Source organism: Schistocerca gregaria, chromosome X (assembly GCF_023897955.1).
Source record: "Schistocerca gregaria isolate iqSchGreg1 chromosome X, iqSchGreg1.2, whole genome shotgun sequence".
Taxonomy (NCBI): Eukaryota; Metazoa; Arthropoda; class Insecta; order Orthoptera; family Acrididae; genus Schistocerca; species Schistocerca gregaria.
This window is the reverse complement of record NC_064931.1, coordinates 492645804-492670275: the sequence shown is the minus strand read 5'-3', so window position 1 is coordinate 492670275 and position 24472 is coordinate 492645804. Positions and strand designations below refer to the sequence as shown.

Genomic DNA, 24472 nt, shown 5'->3' with positions numbered 1-24472 from the left:
ATCGTAGATTTATACCGAATACCTGGCAAGCGGAAAAACATCACGGACGAAAGAGCGTATTAAGCGATCGTGACGGACGGTTGTTGAAGCGAATTGTGACGAAAGATGAAAGGATTACAGCTGCAAAAGTCACTGCAGAACTGAATGTCGCACTTGCGAACCTCGTTAGCATCAAAACAGCAGGATGAGACCTTCATAAACAGGCAATTGCAGCTCGAGCTGGAATTAAAAAATCACTCATCGCTGGTGCAAATACCCATAACAGGGAAACGTGGTGCCGAAGCCATAAAATCGGGACTGTGAAGCAACGGAAGAAAGTCATTTGGTCGGGTAAGTTTTGTTTCACACTGTTCGCAACTTCTGGCCGAATTTACGTCCCAAGCGTGAAACATGGCCGGGATACTGTGATTATTTGGGTAATCATATTGGGGTATTCCATGGGCTCCAAGGGTTCCTGGCCGAGCGGTTCTAGGCGCTACAGTTTGGAATCGCGCGACCGCTACGGTAGCAGGTTCGAATCCTGCCTCGGACATGGATGTGTGTGATGTCCTTAGGTTAGTTAGGTTTAAGTAGTTCTAAGTTCTTGGGGACTGATGACAACAGCAGTTAAGTCTCATAGTGCTCAGAGCCATCTGAACCATTTAGTCCTCTGCCAGGTCCATTACTGCCAGGAATCATGTGAGCATTTTCGCTGATCAGGTCCAACTCATGGTGCAATGTTTGTTCCCCGACTTCAATGTTGTGTCCCAGCACGACAGAACCCCTGTTCACACAACTCGCGTTGTTCAGGACTGGTTTCGTTACCATGAATCTGAATTTTCGCATCTACCCTGGCAACGACAGTCACCAGATCCCAGAAATGGTTTCGTGACCATGAAGCTGAATTGTCACATGTACTCTGACCACCACAGTCACCAGATCTGAATATTATTGAGCCCTTGTGGTTTACGTTGGAGGGAAGGGTGCGCGATCTCTATCCTCCTCCATCATCTTAGTCGAACTTCCCAGTAATTTTCAGGAAGAATTGTATAAGGTCCCCTTGAAAACCATACAGAAACTGTATTTATACACTCCGAGACGACTGAAAGCTCTTTTGGATGCCAACGGATTTCTTAGCTACACTATGTGATCGAAAGTATCCAGACACACCTAAAACATACGTTTTTGATATTAGGTGCATTGTGGTGCCACCTACTGCCAGGTACTCCACACCAGCGATATCAGTAGTCATTAGGCATCGTGAGTGAGCAGAATGGGGCGCTCCGCGAAACTCACGGACTTCGAACGTGGTCCGGTGATTGGGTGTCACTTACGTCATACGTCTGTGCGCGAGATTTACACACTCCTAAACATCCCATGGTCCACTCTTTCCGATGAGGTAATGAAGTGGAAACGTGAAGAGACACGTACTGCACAAATGCGTACAGGCCGACGTCGTCTGTTTACTGACAAGAGACCGCCGACAGTTGAAGAGGGTCGTAATGTGTAATAGGCAGACATTATCCAGACCATCACACAGGAATTCCAGACTGCATCAGGATCCACTGCAAGTACTATGACAGTTAGGCGGGAGGTGAGAAAACTTAGATGTCATGGTCTAGCTGCTGCTCATAAGCCACAATCACGCCGGTAAGTGCCAAACGACGCCTCTCTTGCTGTAAGGAGCGGAAACATTGAACGATTGAACAGTGGAGAAACGTCGTATAGAGTGACGAATCACGGTAAACAACGTGGCGATCTGATGGCCGGGTCTGGGTATGGCGAATGCCCGTTGAACGTCATCTGCCAGCGTGTGTAGTACCAACAGTAAAATTTGAAGGCTGTGGTGTTATGGTGTGATTATGTTTTTCATGGAGTGAGCTTGCACCCCTTGTTGTTTTGCGTGGCTCTATCACAGCACAGGCCTATATTGATGTTTTAAGCACCTTCCTGCTTCCCACTGTTAAAGAGCAATTCGGGGATGGCGACTGCATCTTTTAACACAATCGAGCACCTATTCATAATGCACGGCCTGTGGCGGAGTGGTTACACGACAATAAAAATAAATGTCGCGTGACTAGCGCATCCCGTCGGGTTGACCGTTCGCCGGGTGCAAGTCTTTCGATTCGACGCCGCTTCGGCGACTTGCGCGTCTATGGGAATGAAACGATGATGATTAGGACAACACAACACCCAGTCCCTGAGCGGAGAAAATCTCCGACCCAGCCCGGAATCGAACCTGGCCCTTAGGATGGACATTCTGTCGCGCTGACCACTCAAGTACCGAGGGCGGACCCGCTCCTTTGTTTAATAAACTTATCTCGAATATGCGAAATGTATGGCAATTTTGTGGATTGACTGAAGACGTCCCAGAAAAGAGGATACAGCAAGTCGTAAGCAATAGAGGGAAATCGTCGTCAGCTGTGAAAGTAGTTTCAGGTGTACCGCACTCGAGTGTTAAGTGACTGTAACTGCTCAGTACGTATCCTGACGAGTCAAAACATTATATAGACAGTCTACCGCTAGACTGAATGCCATCTACTGGTGTTGTGGATATGTGACGTGCTGGAAAGCGTATAAGCAGAGCAGAGAGTGAAGGGGAATCATTCAAGCGACGACATGGGGCGCAAATTGGAAAACCCAGTCACATGAGCGACTTTGACAAAGGACAAATTGTTATGGCCTAGCGCCTGGGAACATATGATAAACAGCGAAACTGATCGACTGTTCGATCGATACTGCCACGACCATCTACGGAAAGTGCTTGCAGGTATGCGATGACGTCCAAACCTCATCACGGAGTGTGATGTCGGAGACTTGCCCGCCTGTAAATCAGGAAAGGGAGATTGTGGCATATATACTGCGAAAGTGTACAATTCTTGTGCAGGTACAAGCGTTTCGGAGCGCACAATCCAGCACACATTGTTTAATATTGGCTCCGCAGCAGAAAACCCCTACCTGTTGCCATGTTGACTCAATGACGTCATCATTTACGATTGTAACTGACACGGGATCATCGAAATTTGACGGTGGATTAGTGTAAAAGTGCCTCCAGGTCGAAAGAATAACGTTTCTTGTTACATCAGGTCTTGACCGGGTACGTCGTCATCTAGGCGAACAGCTGCTCGAAGCGTAACCTACGTCACGGATTTAGGCTCGTGGGAGCAGTATTATGATACGGAGAACATTCACATGCGCTTCTATACGAGCCATGGTAGTAATAGAAGGCACAACGACAATTGTGGATTTTATGAGCATTATTGCGTATCACTAGCATCCTTTCATGCTTGATCTCTTACCCGACGGTGATGAAATTTTCCAGCAGGATAACTGTTGGTACCAGAAGGGTAGAATCGTGATACAGTCGTTTGAGAAGTATGACAGTAAACGCACGTTGATGTCCTAGCCACCACATCGGCCTGGTCTAAACTCAATGTAACACATCTGGGACGCTACTGGGCGCCAGCTCCGAGCTCACAAACCATCGGGTCATGTTCGGGAATTGCATGGCTGTGCGTAGACATCTACTGCAAGATCCCTAGGGAAACCTACCAAGAAGCTACTAAATCTATGCCAAGGAGAATCACTGCTGTCGCAGGTGTAAACCGTTACACTATCAACACTCTTACCGAATGTTATGAAAGCAAATTTCCAGTATTTCCACGCCTGTGGGATAATTTAATCCTTTTGCGAGTTTATTTTCATTACAAGAAATTCAATTCCTGCAGATGAAGAATGGTACGAACACACAATGGCGATTAGGTTTGTATAATGTTACTGGAAATTTATGAAATGTATTCGCAGCTGCGAATACGGAAACCATCAGCTGCATAATGGAATGACGAAAATGAAAATTTGTGTCGGACCGTGACCCGAACCCGGATTTCCCGCTTATCACGGGCGGTCTCCTTACCATTTCTTTTTACTTCTTTTTTCATAATTTTTTATTTTATTTTTTTCTGTAGGGTTCAGGTCACGGGCTGGCAGAGGCAGGGCGGTCGCAACCCGAGGCCTGGCCACCATGTCTCCACCCTCTCTTTCCTGGGAATGCAAACCAAGGTACGAAAGGGAATTATTTGAGGTGTTTTTTTGTGTCTATTGATTTTTATTGTCTTTCATAGGTGCTAAACACAATACACAGAAACTAAAGGTGCCATTCAACACACCCAAACGTAAAAAAAGGCTCCTAACGCCGTCTAGATTTAAAGAGTTCACTAGAAAGAGGAAGAAAAGAAAACAGGACCCTGCAACGGCCCTGTTGGCGTGTATCCAGGTCGGCTTCTCGTTAACTTAAAAACTATGTATAGTCCCCTGAATACATCAGGTTTGAACGTTAGTTCCTGAACGTTGAGCTATCTCCTCATTTCACTTCTCATCCCCGGAACCCCCCATCTAGCCGGAGGGTCCGTGAATAACGAACCCAAGTAATTGGAAAAACATATTCTATATTTCACGTGTCGCCACCAGGTATCGTGTAGCTCTTGCAGTACGTACGAGAAGTCTATGGCGTTCTTGTCATCGGTGCGATACAGATAATACGTCGCCAACCCCTTTATCCAGTTTACGGCGTTTGTCCTGGCGGTGGGAAGTATACTTTGTGCGGGAACAGTAGGTCGTCAGCTTTGATCGCCGTGTGCGCCGTACGCAGTAAAAGGGCCAGCATTTTCCTCGTTAGAAGCTAACAGTCGATTGCCGTGCAACAAACCAAACGGTGCTCGTCGGAGTCGACGACCGCGCAGGAGGGGGGGGGGGGGGGGGGGATGCATATCGGCGTGTCGACCAGATGAATAGAGTGCAGTCATTGACGGTACAGGAATTTTCCGTTCACCACTACATACCACAATGCGCGTACCTTTGTAGGGAGAGAGGGAAGATGGACCGCTCTCCATATTCTCTGCCACTGTATCGCCGGGTACTTCTGTTCGGCCACATCGCTAGATTGTTGCTGAAGGAAGCTTCGATATATGTCTTTCGTTGTGGGCAGCGTGGTCCTCGGCAAACTGTCCTGAACGTAACTGTAATCGACGAAGAAGTCCCGAACGTCTGCGAGCGGTGCCGTGATGTGACCTACATTGACTGGTGGACAGAGTGAATGGGGGAAGCCACTTCGTTGATCACAGCGCCCATTAAGGTGACGTGCTCTGTTCTCCAATGGCGTTGCATCGTACTAAGAAATAGCGCACGCGCCCAGTTCTTCACGTTTACGAGTCCGATGCCTCCTCCTCTCGGTGGCAGCGTCAAGGTATCGTAGCGGATTTTGAAGAGGAGGTCATCACTTACGAAATGTCCGAAGGCCGACTGTAGTCTTGACGCGATCGTGGTGGGCAACGGCAGTATGTTTGCCAAGTAACTTATTTTCGGCGCCAAGTAGACGTTGACATAATGTGCGCGCTGGAACGTATCTATGGCGCGCAGTGCATCTTGACTGACGTACCAGTGCGCGAATCAGTCGCAGTAGCCGTCGATGATTATCCGCCGCTGTACGTCGTATGTTCCCATGGAATACCACTCCCAAACACTTGAGTGTTTGTGTCTGTCAGTAGTGGTTTATCTTGTAGTGAAGTCGAAGTAGATACTCCGTGCGAATTGGTATGGGTGGAGGTTATACCTAACAGCAGAATTAAGTTAATAATTGGCTCCTTCTACCGACCCCCAGACTCCGATGATACAGTTGCGGAACAGTTCAGAGAAAGTTTGAGTCTCGTAACAAATAAACACCCCACTCATACGGTTATAGTTGGTGGGGACTTCAACCTACCCTCGGTATGTTGGCAAAAATACTTGTTCAAAACCGGTGGTAGGCAGAAAACGTCTTCCGAGATTGTCCTAAATGCTTTCTCCGAAAATTATTTCGAGCAGTTAGTCCACGAACCCACGCGAATTGTAAATGGTTGCGAAAACACACTTGACCTCTTAGCCACAAACAATCCAGAGCTGATAGAGAGCATCATGACTGATACAGGGATTAGTGATCACAAGGTCGTTGTAGCTAGGCTCAATACCATTTCTTCCAAATCCATCAGAAACAAACGCAAAATAATTTTATTTAAAAAAAGCGGATAAAGTGTCACTAGAAGCCTTCCTAAGAGACAATCTCCATTCCTTCCGAACTGACTATGCAAATGTAGACGAGATGTGGCTCAACTTCAAAGATATAGTAGCAACAGCAAATGAAAGATTCATAACTCATAAATTGGTAAGAGGTGGAACTGATCCCTCGTGGTACACAAAACAGGACCGAACGCTGTTGCAGAGGCAACGGAAAAAGCATGCGAAGTTCAGAAGAACGCGAAATCCCGAAGATGGGCTAAAATTTACAGACGCGCGAAATTTGGCACGTACTTCGATGCGAGATGCCTTTAATAGGTTCCACAACGAAACATTGTCTCGAAATTTGGTAGAAAATTCGAAGAAATTCTGGTCGTATGTAAAGTACACAAGCGGCAAGACGCAGTCAATACCTTCGGTGCGCAGTGCCGATGGTACTGTTATCGACGACTGTGCCGCTAAAGCGGAGTTATTGAACGCAGTTTTCCGAAATTCCTTCACCAGGGAAGACGAATGGAATATTCCAGAATTTGAAACACGAACATGTGCTAGCATGAGTTTCTTAGAAGTAGATACCTTAGGGGTTGCGAAGCAACTCAAATCGCTTGATACGGGCAAGTCTTCAGGTCCAGATTGTATACCGATTAGGTTCCTTTCAGATTACGCTGATACTATAGTTCCCTACTTAGCACTCATATACAACCCCTCGCTCACCGATAGATCTGTACCTACAGATTGGAAAATTGCGCAGGTCGCACCAGTGTTCAAGAAGGGTAGTAGGAGTAATCCATTTAACTACAGACCTATATCATTGACGTCGGTTTGCAGTAGGGTTTTGGAGCATATACTGTACTCAAACATTATGAATCACCTCGAAGGGAACGATCTATTGACACGTAATCAGCATGGCTTCAGAAAACATCGCTCTTGTGCAACGCAGCTAGCTCTTTATTCGCTCGAAGTAATGGCCGCTATCGACAGGGGATCTCAAGTTTATTCCGTATTTCTAGATTTCCGGAAAGCTTTTGACACCGTTCCTCACAAGCGACTTCTAATCAAGCTGCGGAGCTATGGGGTATCGTCTCAGTTGTGCGACTGGATTCGTGATTTCCTGTCAGGAAGGTCGCAGTTCGTAGTAATAGACGGCAAATCATCAAGTAAAACTGAAGTGATATCAGGTGTTCCCCAGGGAAGCGTCCTGGGACCTCTGCTGTTCCTGATCTATATAAATGACCTGGGTGACAATCTGAGCAGTTCTCTTAGATTGTTCGCAGATGATGCTGTAATTTACCGTCTAGTAAGGTCATCCGAAGACCAGTATCAGTTGCAAAGCGATTTAGAAAAGATTGCTGTATGGTGTGTCAGGTGGCAGTCGACGCTAAATAACGAAAAGCGTGAGATGATCCACATGAGTTCCAAAAGAAATCCGTTGGAATTCGATTACTCGATAAATAGTACAATTCTCAAGGCTGTCAATTCAACTAAGTACCTGGGTGTTAAAATTACGAACAACTTCAGTTGGAAGGACCAGATAGATAATATTGTCGGGAAGGCGAGCCAAAGGTTGCGTTTCATTGGCAGGACACTTAGAAGATGCAACAAGTCCACTAAAGAGACAGCTTACACTACACTCGTTCGTCCTCTGTTAGAATATTGCTGCGCGGTGTGGGATCCTTACCAGGTGGGATTGACGGAGGACATCGAAAGGGTGCAAAAAAGGGCAGCTCGTTTTGTATTATCACGTTATAGGGGAGAGAGTGTGGCAGATATGATACACGAGTTGGGATGGAAGTCATTACAGCATAGACGTTTTTCGTCGCGACGGGACCTTTATACGAAATTTCAGTCACCAACTTTCTCTTCCGAATGCGAAAATATTTTGTTGAGCCCAACCTACATAAGTAGGAATGATCATCAAAATAAAATAAGAGAAATCAGAGCTCGAACAGAAAGGTTTAGGTGTTCGTTTTTCCCGCTCGCTGTTCGGGAGTGGAATAGTAGAGAGATAGTATGATTGTGGTTCGATGAACCCTCTGCCAAGCACTTAAATGTGAATTGCAGAGTAGTCATGTAGATGAATGTGGGGACCTTGGTGATGGGCACTGCTGTCCCTCGTGGCAGTCCTCTGCCCACTTCCATACATCGGGTCTTTCGTAGGTTGATGACACTTCCCACTACCACCGCTCCATACTGCTGGAGCCATTCCAGCGCCGCCTGGATTTCGTCCCCCGACTTGACCAAAAGAACGACGTCGTCGGCGTATGCGCCGCATTAGAAGGACGCGGTCCGTAGTTGTACGCTTTCGAGTCTTCGTCGTAGGCTGTGTAGTGCAGGTTCAGCGACTACAAATAAGATGGCCGAAAGGGGTCTACCTTGCCGCACTGAGCGCTGGATGGTGAAAGGTTCGGAGCTAACATCGTTCGCCAAGACTTTCGTGTTGGCGCCATTAATCAACCTCATGATCGTGTCCACAAACTGGAGGGGGATTCCCATCCGTTCCATGACCTCTCGGAGGAACACATGGTCCACTCGGTCGAAAGCGTGATCGAAATCCATTGCCAGGAGGGCTCCTTGTAATCGACATATCGACATCAGTGCTATGACATCCCTGTATGCCCCCAGCGCTGTGTATATATTGCTCTTCCCACCTAGACACGTTTGATCTAAATGTATTTTGTCCTTTATCGTCGCTTGAAGGCGGGCGCGGAGGATACGTGCAAAGATTTTGTAGTCTCCATTCAATAACGTCAAAGGCCGGTAGTCTTGTGGTCTGCGACCACCACTTGGTTTTGGAGCGGGCATCATGATACACTCTGAGAACTCCGTAGTGACACGTAAGGTAAGTGTTAAGAGTTCATTGTACATCTGTACCCACGTCGGTTCCATCAGAGGAGCAAAGGTGCGGTAGAACTCAAGAGGGAGCCCATCCGGTCCAGAGGATTTGTTTAACGCACCATACTTTAGGGCAGCGTCCAGATCATCTACGGTGATTTCAGCCATAAGGCCGCCCACTTCAGTGGCATGCTGGTCCGTTGGCATTTCGCGAAGCAAGTCTGCCAGTCCTTCTCTGTCCAGCTGGTCCTCTGCATAGAAACTGCGGTAGTGGCGAGTGAAAGAACGTGCAGTATCGTTCTGTAACGTGGCCCGCGATCCATCGGCCATTTCGACATCCCGTATAAGTGTACGTTGCCGCTGCCTTCGTTCTCTCAGTATATAGTGGCATGCCGCCGTTCGTTGCGTAATCCGTCGAGCATCATCGCACGTACTTTAACTTCTTTCATCTTCACTGCCGTTAGACGCAGCAGTTGTGCTTTGATACGTTGGACAGCCTGCTGACGGTCGGCAGACGGCAGTTGTTTCGCCAACTCACTTAGGGCTGTGAAATAAAATTCGGAAGTCACCCGTTGCCAATGTGACTTACCTTGGCCATATCGTGTCAAGGTTCTGCGTAAAGCCGGTTTAACGCAGCAAAGCCACCTTTTAAGCGCTGAATCGTACGAACGTTGACGCCGTAGACATTGTCGCCATGTGACTTCAACCCCCCGTAAACAGTTTTCATCCTGGAGGTGGGTAACGTTGAGCTTCCATGGGCCGCTACTGCTCCATGTCTTCTGTCGTGGCAGAGCGATGGTGCAGATGTAAGCCTGGTGATCTGTAAAGGCCGCAGGCCACACCTCGGCGTCAATCGTCGCCTTGAATACCCCACGTGACATAAACACCCTGCCGAGTCGACTGGCTGAGTGGCTTGTAAAGTACGTGGTGTATCCGCGGCTGTCACGTGCGTCATTTCCCAGGTGTGATGCAGTGCAGCATCCCGGACCAGCATCTGTAACGCCGGGCAAGGAACGAAGTGTGGTCATTGGTCCTCGGGCCGCAGAACGCAGTTGAAGTCGCCGCCGACAATACAATTCTCCTGACGTCCTCGAAATAACGGCGACACCTCCTCTGTGTAAAAGGTTGTGCGTTCGTCTCTCTTGGACGAACCAGACGGTACGTAAACATTCATCAAACGTACATCCCCTACAGTCAGGGTAAAACCACGGGTCGATGGTAAGTATTCCACATCTTCCGCCACTATTCCTTCTCGTAACAGTATGGCTGTGCCACCGCTACCGTGGTAACCTGTAAAACGATAGACGTCATAAACGTAAAACTCAACTGGGGCATCGTTTCGTACCTCCTGCAGAAAAACTATGTCGACATCCACTGCCCGCAGCACATCTTGCAGCATTTGTTCCTTTACTGAGGTGCTAGTACCAATGAGGAAGAGGAGGAGATTCGTGTTTAACGTCCCGTCGACAACGAGGTCATCAGAGGCGGAGCTCAAGCTCGGGTGAGGGAAGGATGGGGAAGGAAATCGGCCGTGCCCTTTCCAAGGAACCATCCCGGCATTTGCCTGAAGCGATTTAGGGAAATCACGGAAAACCTAAATCAGGATGGCCGGAGACGGTATTGAACCGTCGTCCTCCCGAATGCGAGTCCAGTACCATTGATGTCAACTGTGCCAATACGGTAGACGTGTGACATCTTATCGGTTGTCAACTACTGGGAATTCACGTATCTACTGATCGGCCGTCGACGGAGTGTTCTTCCTGGACCGGGACCAAACGACACGGCCTCATTGGACGCCATGGGCAAGGTTTCCTCCCGACTCGTTGTCGGTGAGAGCAAATGACTGAACGTCGTCCTCCTGCATCTCATCAGTTTGTTCCATTTCTTGTGCCCAATCTCCTAATGCATTGGAGAGGACTCTCACTCTTGACGGGCGTTCATCTGCAGGTGGGACCTCATCCTCTTGCATATCTGTATCCATCGCGTCTCCTTGATGTGGCGGCTTCTCCACGGTTTGTAGCACCGACGCTGTGGATGTGGCGGCGTTCTGGCCTGGCGGTAGAAACGAATTTTGATCGTTCAAATTGTCTTGTTCGTCGTTTCGGTTGTGTTGCTCGTTTTCTGTGGACAGCCGTCTCTTCTTTCGTTTCTTCGACCGCTGTTTTCATGGTGGAGCTTCCATGTCTGCTGAGGGATGCTGTTCAGTGCGATCCTCTTGCGGATCCGCTTCCACATCTGAAGATGGGTTCGACTGGAGCGTGGTTGGACCATGGCTCCGCAGCTGTTGTGAGGCGTCTGGCTGTTCGTGTGACAATGCCATTTGCGCCGTCAGTGACGTGGGATCGGAGAAGATACTCGCAGAGTCTACGGGCAACGGCTTGTCATGCGCGTCGCCCACGTCGTTCTGTAGCGCTTCCACGTACGTAATAGGCAGCGACGTCATCTGCTGTGGTGGTTGCTGGCTGTCCCGAGGTAGCTGTACTAGACGTCGCTGAAGACAGTCCGTTCGGACATGGCCTTCTTGCCCGCTGCCAGAACAGGTTTTCGGTTGACCATCGTATATAACGATGGCTCGGCAGCCACCTATTGTCACATCTACATCTACATCTACATTTATACTCCGCAAGCCACCCAACGGTGTGTGGCGGAGGGCACTTCACGTGCCACTGTCATTACCTCCCTTTCCTGTTCCAGTCGCGTATGGTTCGCGGGAAGAACGACTGCCGGAAAGCCTCCGTGTGCGCTCGAATCTCTCTAATTTTACATTCGCGATCTCCTCGGGAGGTATAAGAAGGGGGAAGCAATATATTCGATACCTCATCCAGAAACGCACCCTCTCGAAACCTGGACAGCAAGCTACACCGCGATGCAGAGCGCCTTTCTTACAGAGTCTGAGACTTGAGTTTGCTGAACATCTCCGTAACGCTATCACGCTTACCAAATAACCCTGTGACGCAACGCGCCGCTCTTCTTTGGATCTTCTCTATCTCCTCCGTCAACCACACTGATGAGCAATACTCAAGTATAGGTCGAACGAGTGTTTTGTAAGCCACCTCATTTGTTGATGGACTACATTTTCTAAGGACTCTCCCAATGAATCTCAACCTGGTACCCGCCTTACCAACAGTTAATTTTATATGATCATTCCACTTCAAATCGTTCCGCACGCATACTCCCAGATATTTTACAGAAGTAGCTGGAATCAGTGTTTGTTCCGCTATCATATAATCATACAATAAAGGATCCTTCTTTCTATGTATTCGCAATACATTACATTTGTCTATGTTAAGGGTCAGTTGCCACTCCCTGCACCAAGTGCCTATCCGCTGCAGATCTTCCTGCATTTCGCTGCAATTTTCTAATGCTACAACTTCTCTGTATACTACAGCATCATCCGCGAAAAGCCGCATCGAACTTCCGACACTATCTACTAGGTCATATATATATATATTGTGAAAAGCAATGGTCCAATAACACTCCCCTGTGGCACGCCAGAGGTTACCTTAACGTCTGTAGACGTCTCTCTATTGAGAACAACATGCTGTGTTCTGATTGCTAAAAACTCTTCAGTCCAGCCACACAGCTGGTCTGACATTCCGTAGGCTCTTACTTTGTTTATCAGGTGACAGTGCGGAACTGTATCGAACGCCTTCCGGAAGTCAAGGAAAATAGCATCTACCTGGAAGCCTGTATCTAATATTTTCTGGGTCTCATGAACAAATAAAGCGAGTTGGGTCTCACACGATCGCTGTTTCCGGAATCCATGTTGATTCCTACAGAGTAGATTCTGGGTTTCCAGAAACGACATGACATGCGAGGAACAAACATGTTCTAAAATTCTACAACAGATGGATGTCAGAGATATAGGTCTATAGTTTTGCGCTTCTGCTCGACGACCCTTCTTGAAGACTGGGACTACCTGTGCTCTTTTCCAATGATCTGGAACCTTTCGTTCCTCTAGAGACTTGCGGTACACGGCTGCTAGAAGGGGGGCAAGCTCTTTCGCGTACTCTGTGTAGAATCGAATGGGTATCCCGTCAGGTCCAGTGGACTTTCATGTGTTGAGTGATTCCAGTTGCTTTTCTATTCCTTGGACACTTATTTCGATGTCAGCCATTTTTTCGTTTGTGCGAGGATTTAGAGAAGGAACTGCAGTGAGGTCTTCCTCTGTGAAACAGCTTTGGAAAAAGGTGTTTAGTATTTCAGCTTTACGCGTGTCATCCTCTGTTTCACTGCCATCATCAGCCCGGAGTGTCTGGGTATGCTGTTTCGAGCCACTTACTGGTTTAGCGTAAGACCAGAACTTCCTAGGATTTTCTGTCAAGTCGGTACATAGAATTTTACTTTCGAATTCTCTGAACGCTTCACGCATAGCCTTCCTTACACTAACTTTGACATCGTTTAGTTTCTGTTTGTCTGAGAGGTTTTGGCTGCGTTTAAACTTGCAGTGAAGCTCTCTTTGCTTTCGCAGTAGTTTTTAACTTTGTTGTTGAACCACGGTGAGTTTTTCCCGTCCGTCACAGTTTTATTCGGCACGTATCTGTCTAAAACGCATTTTACGATTGCCTTGAACTTTTTCCATAAACACTCAACATTGTCAGTGTCGGAACAGAAATTTTCGTTTTGATCTGTTAGGTAGTCTAAAACCTGCCTTCCATTACTGTTGCTAAACAGATAAATCTTCCTCCCTTTTTTTTATATTCCTATTAACTTCCATATTCAGGGATGCTGCAACGACCTTATGATTACTGATTGCCTGTTCTGCGCTTACAGAGTCGAAAAGTTCGGGTCTGTTTGTTATCAGTAGGTCCAGGATGTTATCTCCACGAGTCGGTTCTCTGTTTAATTGCTAGAGGTAATTTTCGGATAGTGCACTCGGTATAATGTCACTCAATGCTCTGTCCCTACTACCCGTGCTAAACATCTGAATGTCCCAGTCTATACCTGGTAAATTGAAATCTCCGCCTAAGACTATAACATGCTGAGAAAATTTATGTGAAATGTATTCCATATTTTCTCTCAATTTTTCTGCCACTAATGCTGCTGAGTCGGGAGGTCGGTAAAAGGAGCCAATTCTTAACCTAGCTCGGTTGTTGAGTGTAACCTCCACCCATAATAATTCACTACAGAATAAACTACTACTAACAGCGACAAACACGCCACCAACGATTGCATGCAATCTATCCCTTCCAAACACTGTCTGTGCCTTTGTAAAAATTTCGGCAGAATTTATCTCTGGCTTAAGCCAGCTTTCCGCACCTATAACGATTTCAGCTTTGGTGCTTTCTTTCAGCGCTTGAAGTTCCGGTACTTTACCGATACAGCTTCGACAGTTTACAATTACAATACCGATTTCTGCTTGGTCCCCGCATGTCCTGACTTTGCCCCACACTCTTTGAGGCAGTTACCCTTTCTGTACTTGCCCGAGGCCATCTAACCTAAAAAAACCGCCCAGTCCACGCCACACAACCCCTTCTACCCGTGTAGCCACCTGCTGTGTGTAGTGGACTCCTGACCTATCCAGCGAAACCCGAAACACCACCACCCTATGGCGCAAGTCGAGGAATCTGCAGCCAACACGGTAGCAGAACCGTCTCAGCCTGTGATTCAGACCCTCCACTCGGCTCTGTACCAAAGGTCCGCAGTCAGTCCTGTCGACGATGCTGCAGATGGTGAGCTCTGATTTCATCCCGCTAGCGAGACTGGAAGTCTTCACCAAATCAGATAGCCGCCGGAAGCCAGAGAGGATTTCCTCCGATCCATAGCGACACACATCATTGGTGCCGACATGAGCGGCCACCTGCAGATGGGTGCAGCCTGTACCCTTCATGGCATCCGGCAGGACCCTTTTCACATCAGGAATGACTCCCCCCGGTATGCACACGGACTGCACATTGGTTTTCTTCCATTCTCTTGCTGCCATATCCCTAGGGGGCCCATTACGCGCCTGACGTTGGAGCTCCCAACTACTAGTAAGCCCACCCTCTGCGAGCGCCCGGATCTTGCAGACTGAGGGGCAACCTCTGGAATAGGACAAGCAGCCATGTCAGGCCGAAGATCAGTATCAGCCTCAAACAGAGCCTTAAACCGGTTCGTCAGACAAACTGGAGAGGCCTTCCGTTCAGTCCTCCGGAATGTCTTTCGCCCCCTGCCACACATCGAGACGACCTCCCACTCTACCACAGGTGAGGGATCAGCCTCAATGTGGGCAGTATCCCGGGCAGCCACAGCCGTAGTCCGATCGGGGGATGCGTGGGACGAGCTGGCCCTCCCCGACAAACCCCCATCCGGACCCCCACAGTGATGCCCATTGGCAACAGCCTCAAGCTGTGTGACCGAAGCCAACGCTGCCTGAAGCTGGGAGCGAAGGGATGCCAACTCAGCCCGCATCACAGTCCCTATCCATGCTAAAAACTGTTGTGCAAAGAACGTCTGAACTAATCTACAGAGCACAAACAATTCGACACAAAATTTAAACGGCTATTAAGATACATGATTGCCTGGTAAATGCAGTAATGATGCTACTTGCGCACTGCTGACACTCTGCTCGGCAGCAGAAGGAGACTACGCGACTTTACACTATTCATGTACCAAAGCGCGATGCTACAACCCTCAAATACTATAATACGCCCGAAATTTATGAATTAGACAATGCAAGTAACCAAAAACACGTAAAAAATTTAGAATTAAGCTATGTAACAAATAAGTCAGCTAAGAGTATACGACTTGCTGCTGGCAGCTGCTTATCCAACGGCGGCAGGGAGCCGTGGTGGTATGTGCTTTTGGAGCCGCGCGTGATTAGCCGAGCGGTCTGAAGGCGCTGCAGTCATGGACTATGAGGCTGATCCCGCCGGAGGTTCGAGTCCTCCCTCGTGCATGAGTGTGTGTGTTTGTCCTTAGGATAATTTAGGTTAAGTAGTGTGTAGGTATAGGGACTGATGACCTTAGCAGTTAAATCACATAAGATTTCACACACATTTGAACTTTTTTTGTGCTTTCGGATTTCGATTCTTATTTGGCGCACTCCGTTGAGTACGGGATACGTCTAGAAGCTGGTCCATTTCTCCGCAGCATGATTAAGAACCGTGCCGTAAGCGCGAAGTGGTGCGATAACCATGTCCCCAGGAACTTCGAACGGAACTTCGAATACGAGTACCGTTCTCACTCCGAGACCGGCATGGTCAACAGGAACCACATCCACGTTCCCGTCGGTGTGGCAAAAGCGGTAACCTTCGGTGGATCGACGGATAAGTCTGTCGCACGCTGCTTCGTCTGTGAGTTTTACGTATACGACGCTGGCCACTACTGATAGGTGAATTCCTATCAGCTCCCGGGGATCTAGTATTACCACTTCGCGTATGAAACGTTCGATTTCGTGTGGTTTTGGTCTTGTGTATTGTGCGTCGAACGTGAACTTGATCGTCGCCTTCCGGTAAGAAAGAGCCATCGTGATCTGTAGTAGTCAATACACCGCTATGCGAAGCCTCACGGATGTAAACAAAGCTCGCGCTAAACGGGGCGTGGCCGGTGCGCTAGGCACGTCCGAGCCGCTTCGACGCCGAAGTCGGACTTACCATTGGGCTATCCAAGGACGCTTGACGGCCAGATGCAAAATTCCATATGTCGTCAACCATGTGTCTACAACCCGCACTCGTACATCAATTATGTATATTCCACTACAGGTTAGACCTTTTAACTGAAGTCGCTTGCTCGGTGTCGGCGGATAAATACGATACTGCAGTGTCTGCGTTTTTGAGAAGCAGGATATAATGTTCATTCGGAAATGCATGCAATATTGTATTTATCCGCCACACAGGGCAAGCGACTTTCAATTATGAATGCATGACTGAAGGAACATTGTATCGTACTTCTGAACAACACAGGCACTGCGATATCGTATTACCGGAAATTCTCAGCAGGAGATAGCAATACAGCATACTAAGTGTACGTGCACGTGTAGCTTATAGTCATCTATTGTGAAAGTGTTTGCTGATTCTAACTACTTAAAGGGAAATGGAAGTCCCATACACGAGGGTTTCCCGGAAAGTAATGCACCGCAGACGCAAGAGGGAGTGGGGAAAGGCTACAGACAACGTGATAAACAACAACTTATAGAAGTGTCTGTAGTATTTGTCTCTTAGAAGTAGCTACATGTGGCAGAGCGGTTCTAGCTGCTTTAGTCCGGAACCGCGCTGCTGCTACGGTCGCAGGTTCGAATCCTGCCTCGGGCATGGATGTGTGTGATGTCCTTAGGTTATTTAGGTTTAAGTAGTTCTAAGTTCTAGGGGACTAATGACCACAGCTGTTGAGTCCCATATGATGACCATATATGTTAAGTCCCATAGTGCCCAGAGCCATTTGAACCATTTGAACCAGGATATACGCTTCCTGCTAGCCGTTGTGGCCGAGCGGTTCTAGGCGCTTCAGTGCACGGCACGGTAGCTTAGCGTGTTCGGTCAGATGGATGCTCGCCCTCAGTAAAAAAAAAAAGAAAAAAAAACTGGGTACAGGAATCAACGATCAATTTGAACGGATGTCTTGTGACGTCCGCCTAGACCAAACGCAACGAACAATACCGAACTACGTCTGGAACTACGGGACCACAACGGTCGCAGGTTCGAATCCTGCCTCGGGCATGGATGTGTGTGTTGTCCTTAGGTTCGTTAGGTTTAAGTAGTTCTAACTTTTAGGGGACTGATGACCTCAGATGTTAAGTCCCATAGTGCTCAGAGCCATTTGAACCATTTTTTATTCTCTTCCTTCAAACGGAAAGCACGCGCATGCGCATACTGCATCTGCAGACATTGAAGTTGTATACTGGTGAATCGCAATGCAGAGAAAATCGTTGCGAATAGTAGAAAGATCTGCAGAGAATCGACGTGTAATATAGCGACTGACAGTTGGTCTTCTCTATCAAGAAAGGTAATGTATTGATCAATCATTCGAAGAAGTAACAACTGTAAAATATGTGGAATTTTATGTCCAAATTGACTGTATGTCGGATTACTGCATAAAACTAGTTATAGGAAATTTAGATACCAGACTGAGACTGACAAAGAATTCAAAGAAAGTGAAATCCCCCGCCCTCCCCCCCACAGACGAAGTAGCTTGCATAACCGTTTTCGACCGATTCTTGAGTACTCTTTCTCAGTCTGAAATGCTTGCCAGGAAGGATTATTAGAAGAGAGAGAGAATTCAGAAGAAGCATAGCTTGTTTCGTCGTGGGTCTGTGTAATAAACATGTGATATTAACAAAAACATTCTTCAAAACCCAGTTGCAGATGCCTGAAGGCAGATGCTGTACTTCACGGAGATGTTTAGTCATAACATTCGAAGAGCATCTGTTGCAAGAAGGGCCAGCAAAAATTTCTTCCTCTGATGTCCCTCTCGCGAAGTAGCCACGACAGTTTAATAAAGGAAGTTGGAGCTCACACGGATACTTAGTGACAATTGTTCTCCTCTCGCATTCCTCGCAAACGGTAACAGAAATGAGAGAAATATTAGTGGCACACGAGATGTAGTAGTCTTAAGCAGAATAGATGGAGATGTAGAGTAAGGCGCGTCAACTTCCTTGGCTGGCTCCATCCACAGGCGTCTCACCTTCAGCATGAGTTGGATATGACAGAACAGTGTCTGGCCCAGTTTCAAACTACAACGAGAAACCTTCTGTACTGTGATGTAGAGCCTTCTAGAAATAGTCATACAGTGTACAAAATGAAGCAAATGAAAATTAATTTGTCCCGAGATTTAGCTTAAAACTAATGCCTTTTTATTTACCACCAGTCAGGTTATTATTGAAATGTATGGAGGACAAAAATAGCCTGATATTACGGCGAGAGCAGAGTAGGGGATGCCGAATAAAGCAAAACTTTCCTGATAACCATAGGTCGGAAATGCATCGTTGTGTAGTTACTCATGTAAATACACAGTCAGTCAGTGGTGTGCTCGTGGAAGTTGTTCGGTACCGAACATGTTTTAGTTTGTCTAGAAGTGCTGTTTTGTCTGATTCAGCTGCTGCTGTGTTATACTGTGGTTTTTGTGCTCTCCTGCACTGACTGATATCGTGTAAGACTAAAAATTCATTCATACTTTCTGCACATTAGCAAAAACTAAAACATGTTGTCTTTAGCTTTCATTATTAACAACATTACTGCTAACAGTACCACACGTTGACTATTTGACAGCAGTGCTGTTTCGATGGCACAGCTTATAATCTTGACAAGTTTATGGCATTGCGGTATTTATAGTGCAACTGATTTAATACTGAAGCTTTAAACAGCAAACATCACAGAAAATTCGCGTCTAATATAAGAAGCCTGTGATAGGAATTTAAAGGTAGTAGAGCTTCAACTGTCCTGCTGAAACTATTAGGGAAATGTCGAATATCATCAGACAAATAAGCTATATCAAAATTATTGTTTTTTCTGGAGGCTGCATTGGAATATTCTTTACACTAAATAATACTACGAGAAAAGACTTGAAAGAATTAAAAAATACAGTGTACATAAGAAAATACGTTCGTTGATTCTTTTATATTTTTCTACCCCTTACATTTTGTACTGTTAACCTTTTAGAAGGTTGAACTGACATGAAATTTGGATGTGTAAAAAGTAATTTGTGGTTCAAAAGCGTTTTAATTGGAACTTAAATTGTTATAAACATGAAACTGAAATAAATACAAGTTAAACATCTCAGAAATAAGTTTTAACGTTGGGAATATATTGACTGAACTAAATAAATGTTCATAATAAAGTCATTAAGTTAAAGTCTCGAACATAATAGCCCTAAATGAAAATCATGACTAAACTGTCTCAGAAAAAAACTTGTTATTTCGAAAAATAAGTTTCATGGTCAGATTTTTGTTACCCCGTAAATCTCCAAGTTTATCACCTAACGTATTTAAAGGAAATAAAAATTTCTCACTCCTTTCCTTGATTGTCATTTCAAGAAGACTGACTTTTTATAATGCTTCCTCCTAGTTATTATCATCCTATTCATGTGGTGAATCCTCCATTTTTATTTATTAAAGAGAAAAAACAGCAAAATTTTAATTTTTATGATATCTGCTTTCGACTCACCATGAAGGAATTATCCGAATAGGGCGGAAATCGGTAGATGTGTTGAACATGTTCAGACAAGGAAATGATTACAATTTTACAAAACCTGGGTGATTTATTCATGAGAAAGAGTTTCCTGAGCTTCACAAACTGAGCAAGTCAACGTCGCAGTGGTCCAACTCTGGTCCTCATGCAAGCAGTTACTCGGCTCGGCAATGTTTGATAGAGTTGTCGGATGACCTCCTGAGGATTACGTGCCAAGTTCTGTTCAATTGGTGCGTTAGATCGTCGAAATCCCGAGCTGATTCGAGAGCCCTGCCCATAATGCTCCGAACGTTTCCAATTGGGGAGAGATCCTGCGACCTTGGTGGCCAAGGTAGCGTTCGGCAATTACGAAGACAAGCAGTAGAAAGTCTCGCCGTATGTGGGCGGGCATTGTCTTGCTGAAATATAAGTCCAGCATGGCTTGCCATGTAGAGCAACGAAACGTGGCGTAGAATGTCGTCGACTATCCGCTGTGCTGTAAGGGTGCCGCGAATTACAACCAAAGCAGTTCTCCTATGAAATAAAGTGGCAACATGTATCATAAGTCCTGGCTGTCGGGCCGTATGGTGAGCGACGCTCACGTTTGTATCTCATCGCTGTCTGGGCCTAAATCTGTCGGCCTAAGTCTTATTGGGCTTGGGAGTGAGGGAGCTTCTGTCGGCTTATCGTGAGTTTTAATCGGGACATTTCATGCGGACACTTTGAAATCATTCATAATGGAATACGTTTCCCTTAGTCACCATTGTACTTGTTTACTGTAATGTCACCGCGTGTTTATTTTTTAATTAATTTATTTTTTCAATTTATTGGCTTTCTTGACTTGTCCATTCAGTCATCTCAATGGTGAAATGTCAATTATGACGATAGGAACATCAGGACGACACAACACCCTATCCCCGAGCCGAGAAAACCTCCGTTCCGGCCGGGAATCAACGAACGTTTACGATAACGGTCTCGGGAGACCAAGTGTAATAGTGTTGTGGTCGGGTAATATTTTAAGCGAAGTATATTCGTGCACACTGTTTACATGTGAACAGTGTACACGAAAAATGATTTAGTGCGATACGTGTTAAAGATGATAGCAACGTTAAAATACGTTGATTCAACGGTGAAATGTATATATGTCAGAAGATCTTTGGATTCTGACATGTACTGAAGCACAGTTACGTCTCTTGTTGACTATACGACCGAAACTGCAATATTTCAGATAAATACACACACCAAAAAAAGTTTTGCATCACCTCGGTTCCGAGAGTTCCGGAACCTGTACAGAAAATAGGAATAGAGATCAACATAAACATCATTTCCGCCCTTTTTATTGCTCATGAAAACCTCACACTGCATGTTGTACCACCATACAGCGAGATCTTCAGAGGTGGTGGTCCAGATTACTGTACACACCGTTACCTCTATTACCCAGTAGTACGTCCTCTTGCATTGATGGATGCCTATATTCGTCGTGGCATACTATCCACAAGTTCATCAAGGCACTGTTGGTCCATATTGTCCCACTCCTTAACGGTGATTCGGCGTAGATCCCTCAGAGTGGTTGGTGGGTCACGAGGTCCATAACCAGCCCTTTTCAATCTATCCCAGGCATGTTCGATATGGTTCATGTCTAGAGAATATGCTGGCCACTCTAGTCGAGCGATGTCGTTATCCTGAAGGAAGTCATTCACAAGATGTGCACGATGGTGGCGCGAATTGTCGTCCATGAAGACGAATGCCTCGCCAATATGCTGCCCATATGGTTGCACTATCGGTCGGAAGGTGGCATTCACGTGTCGTACAGCCTTTACGGCCACCAGCGGCGTACGTCGGCCGCACATAATGCTACCCCAAAACAGAAGGGAACCTCCACCTTGCTGCACTCACTGGACAGTGTGACTAAGGCGTTCAGCGTGACCGGGTTGACTCCAAACAAGTCTCCGACGATTGTCTGACTGAAGGCATATGCGACACTCATCGGTGAACAGAACGTGATGCCAATCCTGCCCGGTCCTTTAGGCATGTTGTTGGGCCCATCTGTAACGCGCTGCATGGTGTCGTGGTTGCATAGATGGATCTCGCCGTGGACGTCGGGAGTGAAGTTGCGCATCATGCAGCCTATTGCGCACAGTTTGAGTCGTAACACCACGTCCTGCGGCTGCACGAAAAGCATTATTGAACATCGTGGTATTGCTGTCAAGAGTTCCTCCGAGCCATAATCCGTAGGTAGCGGTCATCCACTGCAGTAGTAGCCCCTGGGCGGCCTGAGCGAGGCGTGTCATCGACAGTTCCTGTCTCTCTGTATCTCCTCCATGTCCGAACAACATCGCTTTGGTTCCCTCCGAAACGCTTGGACTCTTCCCTTGTTGAGAGCGCTTCCTGGCACAAAGTAACAATGCGGACACGGTCGAACTGCAGTATTGACCATCTAGGCATAGTTGAACTACAGACAACACGAGCCGTGTACCTCCTTCCTGGAGGAATGACTGGAACTGATCGGCTATCGTACCCCCTCCGTCTAATAGGCGCTGCTCGTGCATGACTGTTTAGATCTTTGGGCGGGTTTAGTGACATCTCTGAATAGGCAAAGGGACTGTGTCTGTGACACAATATCCACAGTCAACATCTATCTTCAGGAGTTCTGGGAACTTTTTTTGAGGTGTGTAGCTTTTACACTAAAAAGCCACTATGATGGCTTTTACAAAACTTGTGAACCCGAACTACGAGAAATTATGTGAAAAATTTTGTTCCGTTAGATGTTCCCTACCCTGTTCTGGCCATATTATCAGTTTGTTTTTCTCCACCGAGTATCTGGCTAGCACATATTATTCACGGGAGCGGTTACGCGCTTGCCAGAAGTGTAGGAAATTTACGACGGCACGAACTGTCTGAGCTAAGTTAGAGGCGGCCAACAAAGGAAGTGGTGGTGTGGTTCGATTGCGGCTGCGGCGATGCGGGCAGCGGGCAGTGGGCGCAGGCGTAGTAGGCGGGCTCACCTGCGGGCAGAGCGCGAGCGGCCGAGCGCTGTGGCGCTGGCGGTACACGTTGTGCCACAGCAAGCACTCGTTGATAAATTCGCTGTGGCGCCAGTCCGTCTCCAGCTGCCCGTTGTTCTCGTCGTTCACGATGCTCAGCGGCCGGTTGCTCAGGATCTGCAATCACAGTTCCAACATTTCGTTACAAGAAGAAATAACGTAGTTATCAGTGTCGAACAAATTCCACATGCCAACAAAAAAATAGTTTGGAATTACTTTTTGTTAGGCAATTATACAAAATGGACACCTAATTCGACATAACACTTACGTAAAAGATCTTTGAAGGAAAAATCCAGGGAAAAAAGTAAGAGGCAGGCTGAGAACATCCGTATTTATCGTTGCAGTCTAAAAAAAATTACGATTCAGTAGTTCTGGCACAATACATAACTGACTTAGTAAATGGTAGAATTACCCGTAGTGTTGGCGGCAGTAGTTCGGAAAGAAACATAAATAAATATGTGAGAGACTGGGAGCCGACGACTTCTCTCTGTTTTTTGCTTGTTTGTTGTGTATAGCACATCATTAAAACCCCGACTCGGTCAGTGTCAGCTTACTCAGTATCTCATATTCTTACAAAAGATAAACAGAATTTTATGAGTACTAAGAATTACTTGATCGAGTAACTTTAGCGCTTTTATATAACCAAAGCAATTTGTTTTGATGCAAGTATAGTTTACATGTACAAACATGACTGAATCTATTTAATTATCATTGTTATTTTGTTCTCAATAGAACGTTCCCCATGATGATCAAAGGTAAGAGTTCCTTGTTATTACTGATAAGTGCGAAAGTTGTTTAGCAATAACAGAAACATGTTTTATATAAACTCGACGAAGTACTGAAGCGATGTCTGATATGTTCTTGTTTTGCGTTTTTTTAAATTTTACCTTTTTTAGGAGAAAATGCGTTTCCTGGCGCTATAGCATAAATCTCTATTGTTGCTTCTTCTATTTTCACTACAAAATTCCTCTGTTTCATGTTAGAGATCAACAAATATCGAATAAAATCGGAATTAAAAATTGTTAGTTTCAGTTTTACTATAAATGCTGCTTATTTTTAAGTAACAGACAGGAAGATAGCTATGTGGCACAAAAATGTTCCATAGGCTAAGTGACCCTTTATATATCCTCACTCAGTTTCTAGACGGTTCACCGCTGCCGTTTCCTAGGGGAATTTAGTAAGAGACTAATCACATATACAAACAAAGCTATCGAAATGACGTAATGCTCGATAGGCACGCAACACACTGAACGTACAGATAATGCTGTTACGATCTTAACTGACCAAAAATACGAGAAAAATTACCGTAGTCTAAGCTTTCTTATCATAGTCTACGGTAGCCCACGGTAGTTTTAAAATTCTATCTGTATTACAAACTGTTACCAGTACAATTAGCTACAGCCGTATGGAAGAGATGGCGAAGGATGGAGAAAGATGGCAAAGTCAACGCGGCGTTGCCTTTAGTATATGATGATTATGAGGTACTAA

General features: G+C 46.3%; 1 protein-coding gene across 1 annotated transcript in view; it reads right to left on the bottom strand.

Moving 5' to 3' along the window:
* LOC126298157 (Golgi-associated plant pathogenesis-related protein 1-like) overlaps positions 1-24472 on the bottom strand; it is a 374557-nt gene that overhangs the window by 82083 nt on the left and 268002 nt on the right. Inside the window, exon 3 of the mRNA XM_049989467.1 lies at positions 22946-23101. Within this exon, the coding sequence (XP_049845424.1) occupies positions 22946-23101 (156 nt within the window). The remainder of the gene's footprint in view (positions 1-22945; positions 23102-24472) is intronic.